Source organism: Oncorhynchus keta, chromosome 17 (assembly GCF_023373465.1).
Source record: "Oncorhynchus keta strain PuntledgeMale-10-30-2019 chromosome 17, Oket_V2, whole genome shotgun sequence".
NCBI classification, from domain to species: domain Eukaryota; kingdom Metazoa; phylum Chordata; class Actinopteri; order Salmoniformes; family Salmonidae; genus Oncorhynchus; species Oncorhynchus keta.
In genome coordinates this window covers 44,306,188-44,327,506 of record NC_068437.1, presented here as the reverse complement: position 1 = coordinate 44,327,506, position 21,319 = coordinate 44,306,188, and the positions used below count along the sequence as shown (strand labels likewise).

The window sequence follows — 21,319 nt, the reverse complement described above, 5'->3', positions numbered from 1 at the left end:
ATTCCTACTATTGAGTTGAACCCACTTTTCCCCTCAGAACAGACTCAATTTGTCGGGGCATGCTTTACAGGGTGTCGAAAGCATTCCACAGTGATGCTGGCCCATTTTGACTCAAATGCCTCCCACAGATGTCAAGTTGGCTGGATGTCCTTTGGTTCTTGGACAATTCTTGATATACACAGGAAACTGTTGAGTGTCATAAACCCAGCAGCATTGCAGTTCTTGACAAACTCAAACCGGTGGAACCGGTTGAACCATACCTCGTTCAAAGGTACTTAAATCGTTTTGTCTTGTCCATTCACCTTCTGAATAGTACTCATACACAATCAATGTCTCAATTGTCTGAAGGCTTTAATTCTCCTCCCCTTCATCTACATTGATGGAAGTGGATTTTTCAAGTGACATCAATAGGGGATCATAGCTTTCACCTGGATTCACCTGGTCAGTCTGTCATGGAAAGAGCAGGTGTTCCTAATGTTTTGTTCACTCGGTGTATGTTTCCCATGCCAATAAAGGCATTTGAATTGGAAAGAGAGAGAAAGCGCATTTCTCTGTTGAATGAAACATGAGCATGCGCACTTCTTCGCATGATATTCCTCGAACTAAAAAAACAAATTTACGTAGCAGAGACAAGCATTAACTTGCATCCAAAGTAATTCCTGGTTTTCAAAATGTTTTAAAACATAATTGACTTGATGGTAACGTGCTGGACGTTTCTTATCCCAGATGTGCTTAGTGCATGCCCTGCATTTAGCTAACGTTAGTTTCCATTGAGATCCTCTCATCCGCGTTCTTATGTCTGTATTGCAATATTTACTTCGTGTAGAAAAATGTAATATCCTGTTCAATTACTGGTTCAATGGCTGAAACGGATGGTAATTAGTACTTGTACAGATATTGAACTTTTATGCATAATTCGTTTATGACAATAGGATCTATATTTATAATATAGCACATCATATTTTATCACTAAAGCACTATAGAACATGTTTCCGCGGGGGCTGTAAAAACTGATGCACATGCTTACACAGGGGCATCACGTGATACAGGCACGCGGCTGGAAAAGCAAAGTGTCAGACATTTGTGTAATGTGCTGGTTTCAGCTTGCTGTTGAACCTTTTTGGAATTACGATATATAATGCAGTTTAACAAACGAATATTTTGATGGCATGTTCATAACGATAATGTTTGCTGACTGGTTAGCCTGCAACGAACACGTGGACATTGTTGTTGTTAGCCTTGTAGCGAGCTGTCATTTCATACGGTTAGATCGCACCTATTCTGGTAATGAAACTAAGTTACCTTGCTTGGCTCACAAATTTAATCAAAAGATGATTGTTTTCTCAAAATGACAAGTGAACGTAGATCACAGAAAGACTGGTATTCTATACTTGAATCCAGTCCATCGGATATGCTACAAGACCTCAAACAGAAGTACCAAAGACTGGCCTTAATGGTATGTGTAAACTCTGACGGTCTCCTGTGTCATGTCTTTTCAATTGTACTGATGAATTAACTGCTGTTAGGTTTATTTGCATCTTGATGAACCATGTCAAAAGAGGTCCCAATAATTGAGTGAGAGGCGGGGTGAGAAAGTATCTTGACATAACGTTACTGTTGGTCCGTTAGCACCTAGCATGTATTTCTAGAAAGTAATATATTTAATGAATATAAACACACCCTCTATCACACACATATTACCGACTGGGTGTTTATTTCTGACCATGTGTGCAAATCAATACTATGTTAATCCACTGCGCTCCAGCTTCGGCATGAGTTCTGGGAGTGTCTTCAAGATAAGTCTTGTAGGTGTCTGGCAAGGTTAGTCTACTTATCATGCAAGTTTAGATTGTCGATGTGATTGATGACTATGATGAAGTATTAACTGCATCTTGCCCTTTGATATTAATCTGTACATTTTCTTTTAATCCTTGACAGAGTACAACATAAAAATGGATTTGAATAATCCAAAACCCATTTTAATTATAAAAATCGCCTAGAAACTGTCAAATCAATCATACTCTAATCAATAAGCTATAATCCAAAAACTATTTTGGTGTTGATTTTCTATTTCGATGTTTTATATCTGAAAATATTTTTGTCTGAAAATAGCCACACTGTTCTATAAACACAGGGCTTTGAGCAAGATGGTAGTTCTGGTAATTAGCTATGTTTATTAGCACACGGTAAGTAGGATACAGGCCTTGGCCACAGATATCACCATGAACTGATTACTGTGTATTATTTTGTCAGACTTTCTGGATTCAAGGTGCTGTAGGATTTCACATAAACCACGGGCTCTATGATTACCAATGGTAAAAACACACAAACCTCAAGCTACCATCAATGTCAACATTTCTTAAAATAATATTTGATTAATCCAATTGAACAAAACATCCTAGACTTTGCTGTTGGCATTCCCCTTCCCCCCTCAGTAATGCCCGCTCGTGTCTGGCCTCCCTCAGACATTAGGGGGCAGTAGTGTGATGATGGTGGCCTTTTGCTCTGCCACCAGCTCATCTGCTCTCCCATCTTCTGAATGCCTGCACAGCACACGCCTCAGCCTCGTGGTAGAAACAGACAAGTCTGATACAGCACAGAGAGGGAGAGAGAGATGATTCATGGTAAGAAGCGCCTAGTGCTCCAAATTGCCAGTGCTTTATATTGTGTTCCTGCCTCTAAGCTCCATTAGCCCCAGTAAATGAATATTTTACAATGCGTGCAAAGAGACATCAATTAAAGTACGTAACTCCACAGGAACGGAGGGTGGGCTATTTTATAAGAGCCGGGGCTTTTCATTGTGTTATGTATTTATAAAAAAAACCTGAGCTGCATGGGGACTCAGAAGTGGGGGGAGGAATTACAGCAAATGGGTTTCTCTGCTGTAAAATGTCAAAATACTGTCTGGCTGGAATTTTTACAGTAGATAAAAATGTTTAATTCTGAACTTCAAATTTTCTCAAATGTCATTAGCAAATAGTCACTCACCAGGCTATAGTCTCTTCAATGTATACGTTTAGTTTTAACCATAAAGTTGTGAGAACTACTAATTATTTATTATTTATTTATTAACTACTGTAGCAGCATGGACTAGTGGGTATGGAGATGGAGGTGTAGGCTGTTTTCAAGCCTTACACCACGCCCAACCCAGATTTTGTGCCCCACATACCAAACGCCATCACGACACACAGGTTGAAATATCAAAACAAAACCAATTAAATTAATTTGTGGACAGGTCGAAAAGCATTTAACACATGGTAATTTAGCTAGCTTGCAGTTTCTATCTAATTTGTCCTATTTAGATAGATAGCTAGCTTGTTGTTGCTAGCTAATTTAACCTGGGATATATGCATTGAGTTGTTATTTTACCTGAAAGGCACAAGGTGCCTTTCTTCTTTTGGACTTAAAATGGCGATTGGCAACTAACTTTAATAATAAGGTGTATTACCATAACCGACCTCAGTTCATCTTTCAATCACCCACGTGGGTATTACCAATGAGATGGCACGTGGGTATATGTTTCTAAAAGTCAATGAGGAGATGGGAGAGGCAGGACTTGCAGCGCGTTCTGCACCACAAATAGAATCAACTTCTATTTTTGAGCCTGGCAACGCAGACGCTCGCGAGCAGTGTAGGTGCAATGATTTGAATAACATGTATGTGTAAATTTATTTAGCAACGCTCGTATGCGATGTGACCGGTGTGGTCAGCATGTTAGTTCCGCAGCCAGATACTTCACACCTGTAAGCTTCCAGCGCAGAGCACTGTCACAATCAGATCACAAAGGGGAGTTGGACATGCACACCCTCTGGGACTATATCACCACTGTGGAACCAAGCAGCTTCTCTAGGTTTGCTTTGATTTCCTTCAGGATTTGAGAGAGCCACAAAGCTGGTTCAATGGTGTGAGAAGGATTTTGTCATGTTCTTTAGAAAGAGAACAATATATTTTTCTGTCAGAATGTTGATTGAATCAGTTCCTCACCTCATCCATCAGATATCCAGACCCATTTCTTGAGCACAGGCGCCTGGTCACGTATATAGACTTGTCATTTGCATTGGCTAGACGATAGAGGTTGGCACTGGTGTTACAGGTTTTGTTTTTTCCATTCATGTTTTGAGGTTGGACTATCAGCATGAATAGCAGTAGGGCGCAACGATTTGTTGTCACTTCGTTAGTCAGTATGTGTTACACCTGTGCTGGCCCAGGTGACATTTACGAGTGGTTGGACCAGTGCTCCAGTTGTCTTGAGAGATGTGGAGGGTCAACACCTTTTAGTTGGCTCTCCCTAATTGATTTCTAGAAAAACATTCCTTTGTCTGATCTTCCCTGTTTTTTGTTTTGCTCAGCGTTTTTGTTTGCTTCCTGTCTTAAGTTTGGTGTGGGTTTTTCTTTTGTTTGCCTCTTAGTGGGCAAATTTAGTGGCACTCATGGTGGGTGTCTTTTAGGTCCCAGTTGTTGTTGCTAGTCAACTGTCAGTGGACAGCCCCATGAGTGTCTTTCAGAACGCCTCCTAAAACCCCACATTTAGTTTTGTCAGTGACTCTTTGTTAATTCCTCCATATGTTTCAGCAACATTTCGTTTGGTTGTCTTTCAGGGGAATGTAACAAAATGGGGTCTCATCCAGGATCTATTTTCCCATGAGTATGGTAGTTGCTCTAATCACCTACTCTGAAGCTTTCCTCTGCCCACATATTGGAGTGTTCAAAAGACACATTTGTGGTGGACTTTCTGTAACTGACATCCACCCTGAGCGGGTATAAGATTGGTGTATAAAACAAATTAAAAAGCCATGGACTTTAAGTTGGAAAAATTTGTGGAAAACCCTACCTGGGAGATGCTGGACACATGAAGGTGAATCTGCTCATCATTGCAAAGCATTATGACTTCAAAGTGGCATCTGGCGATCCAAAAGCAGTAGTCTGAGTCAATCGGTAGTTGGTCACTGCTCCTCCAAAGTGTTCTTGTGGGACAAGTTTAGAAAGGGTACGCTGCTTTATCTCTTGATCAGAGTTTAGATTATGACACTGTTAAAGCTGCTATCCTTCGGGCTTACGAGTTGGTCCCAGAGGCATACAGACAACATTTCTGTCAATTACAAAAGACAGAATTGCAAAATCATATGGAGTTTGCAAGGGAACAAGCATGCCTTTTTGATCGGTGTGGTTCTCAGGACAAGGACCTTGAGGACTTAGACACTCATCCTTCTCCAGTAGTTAAACATTTCCTTCACAAACGGGTTGCTACCTAGATTTGAGCACAAGGATCTCTCTTGAGAAAGCTGCATTTCTTGCAGATGAGTTTGTGTTTACACACACAACTACCATCACAAACAAAGCCTACACAAAAAGCAATCCAGAGAATTCACCTACTGCAGATTTCAGTCTTTTTCTACAGTGCCCAAAGATAAAGATTGGAGGGGAAAATAATAATTTGTATCCGCCATATTGACGTTTCTGCCGTGAGAAAGTACACATTGTCTCTGTCCTAAGTTGAGAGACAAATAGCCCTTTATTCTTGTGGGAGCACTTCAGCCCATAAAGTCTCTGGTTGGGACTGATGCATCTCCTAAATAAGGTTTTGGATCAGATGTGCATGAACCCTTTGTTTCAGACGGGTTTGTCTGTCTGCCTAGTGCCGGTGCTGTTAAGCAGCTGGTGAAGATACAGCAAGACTGGGGCAGCCCTTCATTTTGGAGGGTATTTTGTCTTTTTCTGACACTTCAGCAACTGGTTACAGTGTGTTAGTACAAGGTGTGGAGATGTGTTGCATGGAAGTTCCTTTGTATAATGTGGAGCTCGAGTCTGATCTTATTTCTGGTTTTGTTGCAGTGAAGCTTAGCCTACCGGTGAAGGTGGTCTCATTTATTTTTTTCCGGGAAACAATTTGGCTGGAGGGAAGGTCGTGCCGTTACACGTGCTGTGTAAAAAAGGGAGCAAGTCTAGTGTTGAGGATGTCAGCAATCCCACCATGGTCGATCTGTCTGAGACGTTTATGGGTGATCCTGATTTCCCCTGACCTCTCCTTTGAATAGCGAGTTTGTAGGACCGCTGAAGGAAGAGATGGTCCCTACAGTTGACACTTCCATGTCTAGGAAGCAGCTGATTGTGCAACATTAAATATGTTTCCCTCTCCCCTCTTATTTCTGAGATATGAGTTTGATTACGTTTGTGTGGGTTACTTTGACAGGTGGTGTTCTAATGAGGGAATGGCGTTCTCGTTCTACTTCTGGGCAGGACAATTGGCCCAGTGTATCTCAAATTGTCATTCCAGTTGCACTTTGACAAGAGATACTGATGCTGGCTCACAATGGTTGTATGGCAGGCTATCTTGGAGTAAACTAGATGTGACCGTATCTTGCGTAACTTCTTCTGGCCTGATCTGAAACAGGACGTTGTGGATTACTGTAAATCCTGGCGCATTTGCCAGCGGACAGGTAAACCAAACCAAGCTGTACCGGTTGCACCTTTGCAGCCTATTCCTGCTTTGACAAACCTTTCAGCAGGGTTCTGGTGGACTGTGTTGGTCCTTTGCCCAAAGCAAAGAGTGGTCATCAGTATCTTTTGACCATCATGTGCGCTGCCACTCGTTTCCCTGAGGCCATTCCACTAAGTTACGACGGATATTACAATCCCGTTGAAATCAAACATGTCCGTGGTAAGGACATCTTGGTTGCTGATTTGTCTTTTCAAGTTTGGGCACTTAATATGTTTTGTGTTTAGCCTGTGTAGCCCTGGCACACATTTTATTTTGATGTATGTTTTTCATTTTGGAGATGTTTTTGTTTGGGCTCGTTCCAAAGGGACAAGAGTTACAGAAACATACATGAGTTTTAGGCAACTATGTCCTCCCCACCCCCCCCAAAAAGTATAAAATAAAAGTATAAAATAAAATCTAAATAAGAAAATATTGTCCAAAAAAAGTGGGTGTATAAACATTTTTATATTGGAGGCGGCACATTTTAGTTGTGAAATGGAAGTTGTTTTCTGTTGGTGAGAACTTATCCAACAAAAATATAGGATATATTTGTTGTCTTAAGGGGGAATGTGTCGCAGGTTTAGCTTTTCCCATTTTATGTTTTGAGGTTGGACTTTTAGCACGGTAGTACGTAGGGCGCACGGATTGGTATCAAATCAATTTATATAGCACTTCTTACATCAGCTGATATCTCAAAGTGCTGTACAGAAACCCAGCATAAAACCCCAAACAGCAAGCAATGCTGGTGTAGAAGCATGTTAGTCAATATGTGTTACACCTGTGCTGGCTTGTCCATCTCGTTAGTCGGGAGGTATTTAAGAGTGGCTGGCCCTGTGCTCCAGGTGTCTTGAGAGATGTGTGAATGCTGTCTCCTCAGTCATAAAACAAAATTCTGCTTCAGAGTTCAGTGCAAATTGCTTTTAATGATTCAATCAGGAAGTACATTTTTGGCTTGTTGTAAAGCTGCTGTTTTTCTCATCCTATTCAGATTGTTCTTTTACAAAGTGAAAACAACACTGTGTAGTGTAATATTTGATAATGCCTCAATGCGTTGTAAGGAAATGTCGTGGTTTGACTCCACGGGTGTGTGTGTGTTTTAGGTAGTGAGTTGTGATTGTACACTGAACAAAAATATAAATGCAACGATTTCAATGATTTTACAGTTACAGTTCGTATAAGGAAATCTGTCACTTTAAAGAAATAAATTAGGCCCTAATCTATGGATTCCCATGACTGGGAATACAGATATGCATCTGGTGGTCACAGATTCCTTAAAAGAAAGTTAGGGGTGTGGGTCAGAAAACCAGTCAGTATCTGGTGTGGCCACCATTTATTTGCCTCATGCAGCGTGAAACATCTTGGTTGTGGAATGTTGCCTCAATGGCTGTGCGAAGTTGTTGGATATTGGTGTGAACTGGAACAAGATGTCCACCGAAGTATCCCAAACATGCTCAATGGTTGACATGTCTGAGTTGGTAGGCCATGGATGGACTTGGACAAGACGTCCACCGAAGTATCCCAAACATGCTCAATGGTTGACATGTCTGAGTTGGTAGGCCATGGATGGACTGGGACATTTTCAGCTTCCAGGAATTGTGTACAGATCTTTGCGACATGGGGCTGTGCATTATCATGCTGGAACATGAGGTGATTGTGCCAGATGAATGGCATGACAATGGCCTCAGGATCTCGTCATGATATCTCTGTGCGTTCAAATTGCCATCAATTTAAAATGCAATTGTGTTCATTGTCTATAGCTTATGCCTGCCCATACCATAACCCCACCGCCACCATGGGGCACTCTGTTCACAATGTTGACAGCAAACTGCTCACCAACACGACGCCACCTGCCCGGTACAGATAAAACCGGGATTCATCCGTGAAAAGCACACTTCTCCAGCGTGCCAGTGGCAATGTAACATCTTCTTTATAACAGTAAGATAATGTCTCAATGTGTTTGTGTCCATATGACCGATTTTCTGTTCGACCAAAATGCAAATGGAGAGTTAAAACTGCTTGTCAAGAGAGGATTTCTCAACTTTGTTGGAGCGAGAGGTGGGGAGGGGCCTGGTCTGTGTAAACAATAGAGGAAGAGGCGAAACGAAGTTTCCCTCTTGCTAAGATCTGTTATTTTGGACCTCAGCTTGTCGCCTGCCTTCCCAACTCCCATTGTTAGGGCGGAGGCATGCATTTCGTCATTATTTACAGATCTCTGGTGTAAATGGAAAGTCGCACAAAGGAGCGACGGAGACAAGCCAAAAATACAACACGAGAACAAGCGGACATAAACGCTCATAAAAAAAACCGGAAAATAACACAACGTCAAAACAGGCATTTGTAATTAATTCAATATTTCGCCCAGCCCTACTTCATTATATTCTCTGGTAACCACTCTGGTGGACATTGCATGCTCCCTCAACTTGAGACATCTGTGGCATTGTGTTGTATGACAAAACTGCACATTTTAGAGTGTCCTTTTATTGTCCCCAGCACAAGGTTGTTACGTTACAGTTACAGATTAAAGACCAAGTTCAAAAGTTCAAAATCTTAGCTTGGACATTGGAGGAAAGGTTACATGTTTGGCAGACTGAGTCAACTCTATTAACCTCTTCAACCTATGGGGGCGCTATGTCATTATTGGATAAAAAAAAAAACGTGCCCGTTTTAAGCGCAATATTTTGTCACGAAAAGATGCTCGACTATGCATATAATTGCCAGCTTTGGAAAGAAAACAGTGACGTTTTCAAAACTGCAAAGATATTATCTGTGAGTGCCCCAGAACTGATCTTACAGGCGAAACCAAGATGAAACTTCAAACAGGAAATGAGCAGGATTTTTGACACTCTGTTTTACTATCGTCTCCTTATATGGCTGTGAATGTGCTGTGAACGAGCTTATGCGCTCTGCCGTTCGTCCAAGATGTCTGCAGCATTCTGACGTATTTGTAGGCATATCATTGGAAGATTGGCCATAAGAGACTACATTTGCCAGGGGGCCGTCCGGTGTCCTTTGTCTAAATTGCTGCGCAACTCCCAGTGGCACTCATTTCACCATGCAATACAGAGGGAGAAGCAGACTTCCAGGAACGATACACGATCATACGATCATTGAAGAGATATGTAGAAAAACACCTTGAGGATTGATTCTAAACAACGTTTGCCATGTTTCAGTCTATTATGGAGTTATTTTGGAAAAAGTTCAGGGTTTTTATAACTGAATTTTCGGGGTTTTTTTGGTAGCCAAACATGACGCAGAAAACGGACCGATTTTCTCCTGCACAAATAATCACACATCTTGCTCAGGTCCAAAGTCAAACTGGATTTTAAGGTGGTAGTAGGTGACTTAGTAGTCACAGCAAAAGAGTCTGTTAATTATCATGCGTGCTAGATAACTTTTTGTGCCATGCTCTCCCCTGTCAGATGGTTATATCCAAAGTGAACCATAAAATGTGGTTTCTGGCAAGAACCTCCTAATATCTGGATAAGAATGCAACATGGTGGCATTGGTAGGGGCTCTTGTTCTGTGCCATTTGGACTATGGGTGCTCTTCCTGGTACAATAGTGCTTCCAAGATAATTAAAAATAAATTGCAGACATCTCAGAACAAATTTGCCAGGATTTTTCTTAAACTTCCAGGACATGCTCATCTGGACCATTCCTGCTTTGGAAGCCTTAGATGGCTCAAAGTGGAGGAGAGAGTCTCTCAGATGAAATTGTGTCTGGTACATCAGATTGTCCAAAGGCTGGTCCCCAGGGACTTATATAACTACTTTAACTCGGTCCGGGATAACCAGAACTATTCCACTAGAAAGCGTGAAACTGATGTTGTTCCTTTTAGATGGGCAGCTGAGTACCACTATTACATCTTTAGAAGAGTCTTCCAAGGAATTTGAAATGTATACATTCAATGGGTAGTTTCACATTATCAATGAAAAAATGGCTATATAGTTGCATGTTTCAAGTGAGTCATAAGATTATAGTTCAGTACGTGGCTGAGAAGAAAATACCAGGGATAGCATGTAGTCTGCCTATTGTCTATCATATTGTGATTGTCTTGTATATATTAGGGATTGACTTGTTTTATATGTTAGGTACATCTCCCTTGTCTCACATACCCCTATCAATTGTTGTTTATTAGTCAATTGAACTGTACTAATTTGCTAATTTTATGAAACAAAAAGCAATTTTGTGTGTCATTGTGTGTTGCCACTGCAGTTCCTAACCTTGCTGCATTCCGCTCTTCCACCTCCAAAAGGACCACAATGAAAATAAGCCGTTAAGCTTTATTGTTTTATCCTTGATGATCTTTCTTAAATTATATGTGGAGGCGTACATTATGTATGTATTTTTAAAAATTGTTTGCCAGTCTTCCAGTTACTTAAAATGTAAAGTATATTTGCGGTGGACATTAATTTGCCTAGCTGAGACCATTGGTCATTGTAGTTCAGTATCACCCCATGTATCATTACCCGTTCTTGAAGACGTTCCGTTTCTGAACTACAGTGACCATACAAGAACACACACACACGCAATGGTCTGCTTGCCAGTGCCAGATCGTCATCATCATTCATGTGAATGCTGCTAGGATAGATCTAAGTTTTCTAAAAGCCCCACCACCACCTCCCTCCTCTCCCATAGGTGGATCAGGAGCCCATGATCCATCCTCCTGCGACCCTCACTAATCGGTGGCTGAAGCCTGGACTGCATAGACCTGCAGGAGGAAATTAGAGCTGTTCCATGTGCCAGGAAACACACACAGGGCCGTCAGTATCCACTAGAGAACAGGGACATACCTCAGGGCCAGTGTGAGCATTACATGAGGAGATCCTTCAATACTGATATCAATCAACGGATGACATAATGCGGATATTGCTATAGCCCCTCCTCTCGCCTAACAAAACAACAATAAAACGCAAAAGAGAGCATGGGTGGTATTGCTACTGTATTTGGCCAGAGGTGTCGTGGGATGGCCTGTGCTCTTCCCCAGCTCTCTGCCCAAAGCTGTATGGGCTCACGGTTCTGTCCTCTGATGTCTCAATCTAGTTGTGTTTGCATTACTGTACTCCGCCTCCTCTGGTAAATTGTCCAGAAGAAGAGCATTGGTCCATCAGCAAATTACCCAGAAAAAGCTGACCGTTCAGGTTCTGACAGGCTTTTTTTTCCACTGGCAGATTGTCACCGACTCCTATGGTTTAATTAACCTAGCTTCTGTCTAGTGTGTCTGAGCCATCCCCACATCTCTCCCTTCCCACATCTCTCCCCTCCCACATCTCTCCTCTCTCCTCTACCATCTTAAATAAAGTACTGGTTCAAGGGACTGATGGCTGCTGTTATTTTGGTCATTGTTTCTGTTGTGATGGCTGTTGTCAGTCTTGTCATTGTGGCTGTCTCTAAGCTGTGTTTCTCCTGTCCCCTGTACTGGCTGACAGTATCACCCCGACAAGCAGGGCCCAGATGTGACTGTGACTGAGGCAGAGGAGCACTTACACAGGTTCATTGAGGTCGATCAGGCTTGGAAGGTTCTGAGCAACCAGGAGACCAAGAGAGCCTACGATCTGCAGTTGCGTGGTAAGTCGTCCTCCTTCCATAGTTCAGAGGAGTCTCTCAGAGGAACACTACAGTCCGGCTCCGTTAAGAAACATTCACTCTCCCATAATGTACATTACATCTACACTAGCACATTGTACTCCCACTCTCTGATGCTCTTTCAGCCACCATCTCACTCTTTTTTTTAATAGCTCTCCTGTGATTCATTTGAACATTGAAACATGATTTTTCATTTCATTACACGTTTGGAATTTTATGGTTTTATTTATTCTTACTGGTTGGTTCATGCTCAATTAAATTCCATAGCAATTCCCCTTGGGACCATCCCTTGCTTAATATTGAGTGATAAACAGTGACGCTGTGTGAAGTCACTAAGGCCACATATAACTAGTGGGCCTATTTTGTCTGAAAAGGTCACACTAAATGAGGCATGAACCAATACAGTTTGCATAACTTAAATTCTATTTCCAAGATTTCCTTGAAACTTTAAAAGTCAGAAGCAATAATAGTCTCTAGTACCAACCCATTAAAAACAACTGGCCTGTTTTACGAAGTTTGTTGACCTGAACGTTTCTCACTTATCTGGGTGCACAAGAAAGGGCAGAGAGCTTGTTTTGCAAAGACCCTCCTATTCACCCACCCACACAGCCAATACATGAATAAAATAAGCAAGAGATTGTGTCGGGCTCCTTACAATGGTTGTTTACTGCCATCTCTGTCCCGCATAAAATGCTCCTTGGGGGGGGGAGAGGAGGGGGAAATGTAGGTCAGGCCTTTTACACATGGCCTAGCTTTACATGAAGTGATATGCTCCCCCGTGATCCCAGGAAAGAGGTTCCCCTAGCTAGCTCTCCATTAGGACCTTCAACAACTCTACATTCGGGCCGTGTGTGTGTGTGTGTGTGTGTGTGTGTGCGCACCATTAGCAGGGGAGAGCTCTCATCACCTTTGGGGGCAAACACTCAGCCAGCCAGCCAGCCACAGCACAGTGCCACTCTATAAGGCAACACATTCTAGCCATAGCATTGACATATAGAGTGTCTGTAATAGAAAGAAACCCCTCTCTGGCCCTCATGGATGGTATTGACTTTGTCTATCATTGTATGCTGCCTTACAATAACCAAACTCTAAAGATTCCCGTCGTAAACCTCTTTTTAAATCATTATTTTTTCACTCATCCTCTGAATATGTAACATTTAGATCTCCATGGATAGTTATCCATTATGACCTAAGAATGAGTAAGAAAGAAGTGAAGGTTGTGTTTTCATTTAACAATCATTTTTATTTCCAGCATGAATACTTTGTATCCAACACACCTTTTTTATAACACAGACAAATCAGAGTTTCTCTGTTGAATGTGAAATCTGGGCATTCTTTGTTGGCCGGTCTGTAAGAATATTGGATGTACCTCATTGCTGGTTGCAGAGTGATTGTTGTAAGCATAGCAGAGGTGTAAAGTACTTAAGTAAAAATGATTTAAGTACTACTTAACCCCAAAAACTACTTATCTGTACTTTACTATTTATATTTTTGATCACTTTTACTTCACTACATTCCTAAAGAAAAGAATGTACTTTTTACTCCATATGCTTTCCCAGCACCCAAAAGTACTTGTAACATTTTGAATGCTTAGTGGTAGATAGGAAAATGGTCCAATTCACACTTATCAGGAGAACATCCCTGGTCATCCCTACTGCCTCTGATCTGGTGGACTCACTAAACACAAATGCTTTGTTTGTAAATTATATCTTGAGAATTGGAGTGTGACCCTGACTATCTTTAGAAAAAGAAAAAAAGAGTGTTGCGGTCTGGTTTGCTTAATATAAGTAATTTTGAAATGATTTATACTTTGAGAATTAAGTATATTTGAGCAATTACATTTACCTTTGATACTTAAGTATATTTAGAACCAAATACTTTTAGAAAATACGCACGTATTTTCTCTTATGGTGTCTTCTATTCAAGTATGACAATTGGGTGCTTTTTCCACCACTAGCCAATAGGGAGGGTTGGGTAGTAGACTAGCAGCGCACAGCTCCCATCTGTCTGGCCGCTGTAGATCTCTGTAGTGTTCAATCAGAGACAGATCTCCAGTACCTACCAGTAAACAGCACCATAGTGTTTAATGTTGCCCAGCCATTCAGAAGGACTGGCTCATTCTGCACTGTGATCAAGTGGAGCTGATAATTAAAACAAACACGACTGAAGCCAGCTCAAAGGCCTGTTTCATCCAGATTTCAGAGGAACTCAGTCAATCCTTCTGTTGTTTATCAGAGGGAGATGGATGAAACTCTGTTGCTAGGCCCTTTTGAACTTCATCATGAGTGGAATGTTTTATCTTCTTGCTCATTAGAAATGAAGGGGGATGGATATTCATTCACTACTATCCCCATGTCTATTACAACTGAGAATGTATAGCCTTCTTCCAAGTGATATTCAATACCATTACAACAAAGAAACAGTTAAAAGCTGATAGTCTCAAAGCATTAGGAACGAATCCCATGTTGGCTGTCAAACTATATCATAAACAACCGGCGTTGCAAATCATTTTGGTACTGAGACCGGGGTTGCATTTTCCTGTGTTTAGGCAGACATGTATGGTAATTACTAGGGACGGTAATTGTGTTTTGTGGCGGAGGGAGAAGTGTGGGTGTGCAGGGTGGATGTGTTCTGCTCCACGTCTCTGACACACTGTTGGGTTGTCTAGGAGCGATGTGCAGCCAGACTAATACTAAATCATCTCATTCTTAATGTGCCTCACCTCCACCGCCCCATTGCCAAACACATAGTGGTCGTCTTCCCGGATTGATTCAGGGCACCTTGCAGCAGCCCACTGGAGAGGCATGTGAGGCGTGTTTCTCCTCCTCCCCAACACTGAGACCAGTGACCTCCATAGATCTCCAACCGCTCGCCACGAGGCAAAATGCATGCTTTAGTTAACACTATCTGCTCTAATTCACTCACAAACGGTATGTAGGCCTGCATCAGGGGTCGGCAGCAGGTGGAGGGATTATTTTTTTCTCCCTCAATATAAAAAATACATATAAATTACGTGTGTATTTTGTGGGGGATTTCAGTTTTTAGTAAAATAAAATAAAATCACTAAAATCACCAGGAATTCAGCAAAAAAATAGTTTCATTTATGCCTACCCCTGACCTACATAATTCAAGAATATTTAAATGGATATTCCCATGAAACTGATTTGAGATCAAATTATTGACTTGTAGATGCAGTTTGAACATTTCACCTGTAAAATAATTATCATTCATGGTTGACAGTGATGGCCTAATTTGGTGTTTGAAGGTATTAAAATAAGAAAACGGTATTGCGAAAATATTCATAAACTGTAGCATTTTTAGGAGGCATTTTATGCACTTTCTAAAATGATATTCAATAGGCTACATCTTGTCGATACAAACTTTGAGAAATGCTTAACGTCATAAAAAATGGTGCTCCGGTACCTTAAAAAAAGAGTTGTTCATGGGACCTGGAAGATCCTCCTTGGGATCTCTCAGTAGTGACTGGCTGTCATCTGGGCCTTCTGGGCAGGGTGCATCAACTGGCTGAGTCATGGTCACTCTGACTCCCTCAACACTAGCAAGACAGTGTCCCGTCAAGACTACAGTGTGCAGTGTAGTTGATCTGCTTTTGTTCCTTTACAAGTCATTTTGAGGCTTCGATCAGGTATGGACATCTATTTGCCCTGTAGTATTAGCTTAACTGTTGAAGCACTGTGACAAAGGGTCCCAGTGAATGTATAGCCTCATTTTGTATGATGTATTGAATCACCTAGATGTAGGACTATAATTTCTACCTGACCACTGTCAAATTATGGTCTCACAAGATTGCAGTAACAACGACAGTTAACCAAATCTACATTTTGATTGGTGTATCTGTCATTTGAGCCAAATCTGTAAAATGTTACAGTATATCACCAGGATGAATTGACACCTTTTACTGAGCATTTACTGACACATTTCCTCAATCTCACTGTACCACTACTTAAAAAACTCATGAACAGTAGGTGAAAATGTATTCACCAAACCTATCCAATGATATCCATACATAGCTGTGAGGTAGGCCACTTAGGCTAGTCTCCTGACTAATTAAAGACCAGCATTAAAGAGTGGCATCAAAAAGTGCTAATTACCGTTTCCTCACAAAGACTGGTGAAGAGGTACTGTACTGCTGGAAATGGAGTGAAGTGTTAATATCTATTACTGTAGTTGTCTATCTTTGTTCTTACATTAACAGTAGGCTGGCCTATAACGTCAAATGTCTGACACCGTTTGAAGTACAATACAGATTAGGCTATATGCACTATTATAAAGCAGGACTTTAGGGTCCATGATACTGATTGGCTGAAGCAGGAATTCAGCCATGTGCATATCAGACAATAATATATTGTACCACAGATATGACGCAAAAATACTTGGTAACTGCTCTATTTAGGTTGGTAACCAGTTTTAAATAGCATTAAGACACCAAGAAACCACACCCACTCGGCCCTTATTGCTGAAGTGGATACCATTTTTAAATGAATATCTGAAAGCATCTTTGACTGTATGTTCCCCTAATTTCAATCAATACTGAGACCTAGTTCATCCATCCTTTGCAGGGAGGTATATCTGTGTCTTGCATATTCAGCAGTATGTGGCCTAACGTTACCTAAGAGCGTGTCGGAATTGTCACGCACTACTCTGCGTACTTCCACTTCTAATTTCACTTAGTGGTTCTGCGGCATCTGTCCCTTCCCTGAATTATCACCTCAATATTGAGTGTTTCTTTAAGAGATTTCATATATGCACCATTACCAGTGTCCCCACTGTGTCATAGTGGCGGTGAGGGGAAACTGTCCAAACCTATGAATCAATGAACCTAGATAAAACCAGTGTAGCTTAATCAGTCTCTCCAGGATTATGCGAAAGCAAAATGTTTAGCGAAATCAACAATTCCCTGAATATTACGCACAAAAGTAAAATCAGCGCAATATTATCGCATAAAACTGACACATCACTGCAGTACAGAAAGATTGCTCGCATTTTCAACTAATCACCGCACATTTAACACACATCGTTCAATCAAGACACTCGTCAAACATTTCCCCTCGTCAGCGCATTTTCACGATAAATTGGACGACAACATCGCATATTTCCATGCAAAATGTCAGAATTTCCACAGGAAAATCTAGCTTTTTTCCCCGAAAATATCCAGTACCAGTCAAAAATGTGGATATATCTACTCATTCAAGGGTTTCTCTTTATTTTTACTATTTTATACATTGTAGAATAATAGTAAAGACATCAAAACTATGAAATAACACACATGGAATCATGTCGTAACCAAAAAAGTGTTAAAAAAATTCAAAATATATTTGAGATTCTTCAAAGTAGCCACCTTGATGACAGCTTAGCACACTGTTGACATTCTCTCACCCAGCTTCACCTGGAATGCTTTTCTAACAGTCTTGAAGGAGTTCCCACATATTCTGAGTGCTTGTTGGCTGCTTTTCTTTCACTCTGCGGTCCAACTTATCCCAAACCATCTCAATTGGGTTGAGGTCAGGTGATTGTGGAGGCCAGATCATGTGATGTAGCACTCCATCACTCTCCTTCTTGGTCAAATAGCCCTTTACACAGACTGGAGGTCTGTTGGGTCATTGTCCTGTTGAAAAACAAATGATGGGATGATGTAGCGCTGCAGAATGCTGTGGTAGCCATGCTGGTTAAGTGTGCCTTGAATTCTAAATACACTGCTCAAAAAAATAAAGGGAACACTAAAATAACACATCCTAGATCTGAATGAATGAAATGTTCTTATTAAATACTTTTTTCTTTACATAGTTTAATGTATTGACAACAAAATCACACAAATGATCAATGGAAATCAAATGTGTCAACCCATGGAGGTCTGGATTTGGAGTCACACTCAAAATGAAAGTGGAAAACCACACTACAGGCTGATCCAACTTTGATGTAATGTCCTTAAAACAAGTCAAAATGAGGCTCAGTAGTGTGTGTGGCCTCCACGTGCCTCTATGACCTCCCTACAATGCCTGGGCATGCTCCTGATGAGGTGGCGGATGGTCTCCTGAGGGATCTCCTCCCAGACCTTGACTAAAGCATCCGCCAACTCCTGGACAGTCTGGTGCAACGTGGCGTTGGTGTATGGAGCGGGACATATGTCCCAGATGTGCTCAATTGGATTCAGGTCTGGGGACGGGTGGGCCAGTCCATAGCATCAATGCCCTCCTCTTGCAGTAACTGCTGACACACTCCAGCCACATGAGGTCTAGCATTGTCTTGCATTAGGAGGAACCCAGGGCCAACCACACCAGCTTATGGTCTCACAAGGGGTCTGAGGATCTCATCTCGGTACCTAATGGCAGTCACGCTACCTCTGGCGAGCACATGGAGGCTGTGCGGCCCCCCAAAGAAATGCCACTCCACACCATGACTGACCCACTGCCAAACCGGTTATGCTGGAGGATGTTACAGGCAGCAGAACGGCGTCTCCAGACTCACGTCTGTCACATGTGCTCAGTGTGAACCTGCTTTCATCTGTGAAGAGCACAGGGCGCCAGTGGCGAATTTGCCAATCTTGGTGTTCTCTGGCAAATGCCAAACGTCCTGCACGTTGTTGGGCTGTAAGCACAACCCCCACCTCTGGAGGTTGGGCCCTCATACCACCCTCATGGAGTCTGTTTCTGACCGTTTGAGCAGACACATGCACATTTGTGGCCTTGCTGTGGAGGTCATTTCGCTCTGGCAGTGCTCCTCCTGCTCCTCCTTGCACAAAGGCAGAGGTAGTGGTCCTGCTGCTGGGTTGTTGCCCTCCTACGGCCTCCTCCACGTCTCCTGATGTACTGGCCTGTCTCCTGGTAGCGCCTCCATGCTCTGGACACTACGCTGACAGACACAGCAACCCTTCTTGCCACAGCTCGCATTGATGTGCCATCCTGGATGAGCTGCACTACCTGAGCCACTTGTGTGGGTTGTAGACTCCGTCTCATGCTACCACTAGAGTGAAAGCACCGCCAGCATTCAAAAGTGACCAAAACATCAGCCAGGAAGCATAGGAACTGAGAAGTGGTCTGTGGTCACCACCTGCAGAACCACTCCTTTATTGGGGGTGTCTTGCTAATTGCCTATAATTTCCACCTGTTGTCTATTCCATTTGCACAACAGCATGTGACATTTATTGTCAATCAGTGTTGCTTCCTAAGTGGACAGTTTGATTTCACAGAAGTGTGATTGACTTGGAGTTACATTGTGTTGTTTAAGTGTTCCCTTTATTTTTTTGAGCAGTGTATTTTGATTTGTTTAACACTTTTTTTGGTTACTACATGATTCCAAATGTCTTATTTCATGTCTTCACTATTCTACAATGTAGAAAATAGTAAAACATTAAGAAAAACCCTTGAATGAGTTGGTGTCCAAACTTTTGACTGGTTCTGTATGAAAACATATAAACAATCCCGGAGAGGCTGCCTAATGCCTTCATATTCCTTACTGTTTAGGCAGAGATTCATGCAAGATCTCAATTGTCTTCCCCAAGAAACTACCATTGAATGAGGTCAGTCTAACATCTCATCCTCCCATCTCCCCTCCATCTGCCTTTCGTTTGTGTGCTTTGCCTTTGGTACTTTTGAATCTCCTGTATTACTCTCTTGAACACTGAATGTCACTGGCACAACAGTAGCCTACAAATATGTTTCTAAGAGCATCAATGTGATTTTTAAAATCTGTATTTTTCTATTGTCAATTATTGTACCATTGTGGAGTGACACTTTAATTATTATTAATTATATAGATTTATGACATTTTCATGTTTCTTCTGTGTCTCAATACAGCCAGCGAACTGAATCAGAGTTGGCCAGTCGACGCCCATGTCTGTCTGGACGACATGACTTGGGATGATGGTGAGTCAAGTCATGGTCATCTTTATCTTACTTATTTACTTACTTATCTTTAACTTATTTGATCTCTTCTCTGCTGCCATTGAAGTCATCGTAGATAGATCCATAAAGTACTTCTCCACCTGTCTCATCCCATGTGCCCCTTTTCTCTCAGCTGTTTGTCATTGTCTGTCTGTGTTCTCTTTTCAGATAACGAGGTGTACACGTATGGCTGTCGCTGTGGAGGGGAATTCTCCATTGGAAGAGAGGAGGCGGAGGGAGAAGAGGCCATTGTGTGCTGTGATACCTGTTCACTCAGCATAGAAGTCAAGACGACAATCTGATTGTCTCATTGTTCGCCAGACGCCTCTAAATCCTGAAGAGCTAGATCAAGGAGGTTCATAGTTTTCTTTTAATCTACATCCACCGAACATGTGTCCACATTTGAACCTTTATAAATGGGCACCCCCATGGGACCTTGTGCACTTGTCTATTGGACAATGAAAGGAAATTTGATTTTGCCTTTTTAAATGTCATGGAATAAAATCATTGTGCAAAATTCAACTAACAACCAATCAAGTGAACTGTCATGATAATGGGTGTGTGGGTCTCACATATGCACGCACATATAATGGGCTCTAGTTTAACAGACCTTACACAATGGTAAATCTAAGCGCAGATGGTATGGCTATAGGTTCAGGGGTGTGTCAGAAATATTTTTGCTATTTTCATCATCAAAATTATCGGCGCACTTGCCGTTGGTGCGAAAGGGCTGGGTTTTTGAATAATCAGTGTGTAGAGGCTTGGCCCCTCACTGGCCAATCAGAACATGCTCCATGGCGAAATATTTGGTTGCTTCAAGTTCTGTATTTAGGGTCTTTTATGTATTGCCTTGGAATCAACTCCAGTTACAATGTTAGTCCATTTTATAGTTTGTTACATAATAAAATGTATACCTGTCTTTTGCTAAATACATGAACTTGAACCCATTTTCTATGGCTTCAAATAGCATTCACGCTGGTTTATCACTAGCCACTTTATATAATGCTTACATACCCTACATTACTCCTCTCATGTATATACTGTACTCCATACAATCTACTGCATCTTGCCTATGCCGTTCGGGCATCACTCATTCATATATTTTTATTTACATATTCTTATTCATTCCTTTAGACTTGTGTGTGTATAAGGTAGTTGTGGTGAAATTGTTAAGTTATATTACTGCATGGTCGGAACTAGAAGCACAAGCATTTTGCTACACTCGCATTAACATTGCTAACCATGTGTTTGTGACAAACTTGATTTGTTTAGGGGCTAGGCCTCCTGTAAATTGCGTTATGGCTGAGCATGGACATGTTAAAAATTGGCAATGAGCAAAATTCTATTAATTGTTG

The 21,319-nt window shown here is 41.6% G+C and overlaps 1 protein-coding gene across 1 annotated transcript; it reads left to right on the top strand.

The window, feature by feature from the left end:
• The first annotated feature begins 988 nt into the window (after positions 1-988).
• Positions 989-20,497, top strand: LOC118395901 (dnaJ homolog subfamily C member 24). The gene is made up of 4 exons (XM_035789972.2): positions 989-1,456; positions 11,907-12,045; positions 19,878-19,946; positions 20,133-20,497. Exons 1-4 carry the CDS (start codon positions 1,349-1,351, stop codon positions 20,264-20,266), a joined length of 450 nt encoding a protein of 149 aa, XP_035645865.1. The 5' UTR covers positions 989-1,348; the 3' UTR covers positions 20,267-20,497.
• Positions 20,498-21,319: the final 822 nt, after the last annotated feature.

Bases quoted from the DNA above. Each gene is read 5' to 3' on its own strand.
- LOC118395901 (XM_035789972.2), top strand. From the start codon at position 1,349: ATGACAAGTGAACGTAGATCACAGAAAGACTGGTATTCTATACTTGAA. The intron at 12,046-19,877 runs GTAAGTCGTCCT...GTCTCAATACAG, and splicing joins CTACGATCTGCAGTTGCGTG to CCAGCGAACTGAATCAGAGT. The intron at 19,947-20,132 runs GTGAGTCAAGTC...TTCTCTTTTCAG, and splicing joins CGACATGACTTGGGATGATG to ATAACGAGGTGTACACGTAT.